Source organism: Zingiber officinale, chromosome 3B (assembly GCF_018446385.1).
Source record: "Zingiber officinale cultivar Zhangliang chromosome 3B, Zo_v1.1, whole genome shotgun sequence".
Lineage (NCBI taxonomy): Eukaryota > Viridiplantae > Streptophyta > Magnoliopsida > Zingiberales > Zingiberaceae > Zingiber > Zingiber officinale.
Genome location: NC_055991.1, coordinates 131,648,628 through 131,653,083, shown reverse-complemented (window position 1 = coordinate 131,653,083; position 4,456 = coordinate 131,648,628). Strand labels below are relative to the sequence as shown.

At 44.7% G+C, this 4,456-nt stretch overlaps 1 protein-coding gene and 1 long non-coding RNA gene across 2 annotated transcripts; one reads left to right on the top strand and one right to left on the bottom strand.

The window, feature by feature from the left end:
* Positions 1-1,585: 1,585 nt before the first annotated feature.
* Positions 1,586-3,532, top strand: LOC121967799 (protein G1-like7). The gene is made up of 2 exons (XM_042518252.1): positions 1,586-2,226; positions 3,273-3,532. Exon 1 carries the CDS (start codon positions 1,633-1,635, stop codon positions 2,191-2,193), a length of 561 nt encoding a protein of 186 aa, XP_042374186.1. The 5' UTR covers positions 1,586-1,632; the 3' UTR covers positions 2,194-2,226; positions 3,273-3,532.
* On the bottom strand, positions 1,612-2,508 carry LOC121967801. Its single transcript, XR_006107852.1, has 2 exons — positions 2,366-2,508; positions 1,612-2,242 (listed from the first exon to the last, which is right to left on the bottom strand). It is a non-coding gene; the product is annotated as an uncharacterized LOC121967801 (long non-coding RNA).
* Positions 3,533-4,456: the final 924 nt, after the last annotated feature.

Below are 4,456 nucleotides of genomic sequence, written 5' to 3'. Positions count from 1 at the left end.
TTGTCAACTGCCTGACTTCACTCACCAGGACTTTCATTCTATATAACTTCACTCACTAGGTCTTTCACCTGGCTTCACTCACCAGAATTTTCCATTCTGCCTAGCTTCACTCACTAGGTCTTTCACTTGGCTTCACTCACCAGGATTTCCAGTCAAGTATCCAGTCAACCTTGACCTACTTGACTCTCCGTCACAATTTCCCCACATGAGCAATCGCACTTGCAATCTCCATGTATTGTCAAACATCGAAACCCAAACATCAAGACTCGAGCTTGACTCAATTCAAACTCAGTCAAACAGGTCAACCTTGACCTAGGGAATATTGCACCAACAGGGAAGTCTTGGTCTTTCTGAGGATGTATCTCATGATGTTGTTCCCGTAGTGTAACATCCAAGACTGGGTTAGTCTTGGTCTTTTTAGGGATGTACCCTATGAGATTGTTCCCGTACTACAACATCTGAGCCTGAGGCAGCCTTGGTCTTTCTGAACATGCACCCTATGAAGTTGCTCTAGTGCCGCAACATCCAAGACTGGGGAAGCCTTGGTTGTGTCGATAGCAGCCTAGCATGGACATGTGCTAGTTAAGAGGGTGGGCCTAACTAAGATAGGGACTACGGTCACATCAAATTGGTAGAATATAAATTAGAGTAGAAATATTTAGATATATGTAGTTGTAGCAAAAAAAAAAAAAAAAGTGATTATGCTCTCCTATGTGTTCCTCAGAGTTCGTCTTCAAGTTATGTGAATGGAAGTAAATCATGAAGTCAGCTTATAGTCAACCGTTAAATGAGTAGGGGCGAGAAGAGTTTTTTTTTTCTAAAATTTAGATATCTATAAAGTAAAAATGATTAATCAAATTACATCGAATTTGGAGTGACTGATTCGATTCTACGGAAATTTTACACTGACTACTTAAATAAATAAATTAGAGAAATACACACAAAGACTCATCCTAATCGTCAATATTTTTAGGTTCATTATGTATTATGTGAGAAAAAATTCTAATAATAAGTCATAGTTGATATATCACGATGAGGTGGAAGAGTCGTTGACGAAATTAGTCCTCTGTGGGTTATATTCATTGATGAGTTATTCAAAGTGTAGCCGTTATAAAATGCCCTTACTTGTTTGGCATCTTGATTTTGAAACAACGTTGGTGCACGATGATGAGGCACTTGAGGAGGATATGAGGATATACATGGAGCCACCCAAAGTATTTGATCTTCAAGGAAATGAACTCATTAATGTCTAGCACATGAGAATATAGCTTACGACTTACGAGAGCGTATAATGAAGCACACACGAGGAACACCCTTGCGTTAAAAAAAAAATAAACGACGACCGTTCTCCCAACTCTTCCTGACTACTACTGCCCGCCCATTTACTTTTTCTTCTCCTCCTTTCCTTTCCTTTCCTTTTCCTTTTTTTCTTTTCCTTTTCCCTTCTCCTCACTACAGTACCTACTGTTCCACCGCTCGTCCTCTGAGGCACGCGTCCGCGAACGACCACCACGTGAACTGTACTCTCCCACCTCCCTCCATTTCTCCCTATTTGTTTCTCTCCTTCCTCCTTTTAACTTCTCCCTTTGATGAATTTTGAGGGGCAGGGGCAGGGGCAGGGCGGAGCGGATCATGGAATCTGCGGCGGACGAGGACGGCGCGGCGTCGTCGTCCGGAGGTCATCCGGCGGCGGCGGCGCAGCAGGCGCCGAGTCGGTACGAGTCGCAGAAGCGGCGGGACTGGAACACGTTCCTGACGTACCTGAGGAACCACACGCCGCCGCTGGTGCTGGCGCGGTGCAGCGGGGCGCACGTGATCGAGTTCTTGCGGTACCTCGACCAGTTCGGGAAGACGAAGGTGCACGCCGCGGGCTGCGCCTTCTACGGCCAACCGAGCCCCCCGGGGCCCTGCGACTGCCCGCTCCGCCAGGCCTGGGGCTCCCTCGACGCCCTCATCGGCCGCCTCCGCGCCGCCTACGAGGAGGCCGGCGGCATACCGGAGACCAACCCCTTCGCCGCCCGCGCCATCCGCATCTTCCTCCTCGACGTCCGCGAGAGCCAGGCCAAGGCCCGCGGCATCCCCTACGAGAGAAAGAAACGCAAGCGCCACCCGCCCGCCTCCTTCCCTGCCTCTGCTTCCGCCGCTCTCAGCTGCGGCAGCTCCGGCGATGGTTCCGGTGCCGCCGCCCCCTGATGAGAGACCCCTCTACTACTTCTTAGGAGAGAGGTAGCAACTCTTCGAACTGAAACAAATGTCATCATATTTGATCATCATCTAAATTACCCCAAAGCGACAAATAAAATCCATTTGTTTTCTTAATTAGCAAATGCAACGCAGCCGATCACAAACTAGCTCAAGAACGTACTTGATTAGGAGAAAAGATCCAATATTCTGGCTGGTTTGGTGGATGTTAGTTAGGGTTTTGCTCCAATCTGTAGCAGGCTTAAATGATGATGCAATCCATCTCCTTAATTTAATTTGGTCCCCTACATATCTGGTGGAATGCCAGTCTGCTCTTCCTCAGAAATTAAACCACACGTGCATGCGCTCAAAGCCCCCTGCCTTCTTCTCAGTTTCTGCCGCTAAAAAATGCACCCTTTGTAAGTCTTCCCTCTTCTTTCATCCTTCATCGGCCGTCATCGTCGTCGCCGTCGTCTATTGCTACGATGTATCTTCTTTGAGTGACAGAACTGCTTTGATTAAGATAAGCTTTCAGTAATATCCATGAACTCTATTTGTGACTCCTTCGACTGTCCAAATCCATCGACTGCTCTCGCCCTCGCACACACTTCGCATCCTTATCATACTTTTCAACAGCTAGTTTTAATGATGAAGCTCGGGCGTCTTCTTGTTCAGGTGGGAATAATGGGCCCTGTGATCAACTAAAAAAAAGCTTAAAGATCAATCCACAATCTCTAATAAAGTTAGTCCATCATCTGTATATCTACTACTTCCAACTAGTTCTTGAAAAAAAAAAAGAAACTACTGTATCAATTAGTCAAAAGTGGATCTAGTTCCAATCTTTGTGGGGTAGGAAAGAAAGATTGTGAGAGGAATTTTGTATTGTAAGTCAGGAAACAGATCGATGATTATAAGCTAACTCGTACGACGTAAATGCATTAAGAATATAGTAGGTATACACTAGTGGTGGTATTTTTCTTTTATCTTGATCTTGAGATATCATATTTTGAGCTAAAATTACAAGATAATTAAATCCCTTTTCTTTGTTATGTCTCTTTAGAGTCGTACTAGATTACATTCTTGTGGTGTAGGGTTGGATACCTACATGATGCCTAACATTTGCTGTAAGCTCAAGAGGAAAAGGACTCATTCAAATTAAATTTGCAAGCAGAAGAAACAGAAAGAGCTACGTACGGAGTTTATCATCTTGTCGGACTAGATTGGAGATGACTAGACCTATATATCGTGTGATCGTATACCAAAGTTGGATGGTAGTTCGGAACAATAGAACATGCCATATTGATTAGTAACATGTTTAATGTACCGTATAGTCCGAGTCTGTTTCATCTAATAAATGAGCCAAAAAATTTAAACACAAATGTTGTATGAACGTAAATTAATTTGATGTGTTTGATCAAATGAGTTAAATAAGCTAGATGATCCTTTTAAACAAACGTGTTGTATTATTAAGGTCGAATCACGGGTAGTTCATTGAAGTTTAACATACTGATGAGGCGGAATCCTGCAGCCCCATGTGGTCCATATGATCAAAAATCGTATTGAGCAGTTAATTAAAGTCACGGTGAGTCAAACACGACACAAATGAATTCAGACCCAGCCCAGATGAAATTCAAGTCTAATTGAACCAGCCAAATACACTCATTTCAAATATTCGAGTTTAATCAAGGACAAGTACGACTATTACGCCTCGGCCTGAGCTACCGGCATCATCCTAGCTATCTCAACATCAGATCTAGACATCTCCTCTAACTCGGCCTCAGTCGCCGATATCCTCTATGTCTCAATCTCAGATCCCAGCATCATTCATGTCTCGATCTTAGTCATCGACGTCATCCCTACCCCATCCTCAAATCTCAATATCACCCCGGCCCAACCTTAAATCTAGACATCTCCTCTGACTCAGTCATTGCCACCGACATCGTCCGCATCTCAGCATCAAATCCTGACATCATACATGTCTCGGCCTTAATCACCGACGTTATCCCTGCCTCAGCTTCGAATCTTAACTTCTCCCCTGGCTCAACCTCAGATCCAAACATTTCCCCTGACTTGACCCCGACATCTTCCCTACTTCAACCTCGGTTTTGTCTATTCTCAAGGTCACTCTGCATCAGCCTCATTCCCTCATTTGTCCTTGGATCGAGCACATACCCTACGTGCCTTGCTGAAAGCACGTGAGGGGCATGTGGATAAGGAGACAGTGTAACAGCTTCCTCAATGAGACTGTTTCTTCATGAATATTCTAGAATATGTG

Bases quoted from the DNA above. Each gene is read 5' to 3' on its own strand.
- LOC121967799 (XM_042518252.1), top strand. From the start codon at position 1,633: ATGGAATCTGCGGCGGACGAGGACGGCGCGGCGTCGTCGTCCGGAGGT.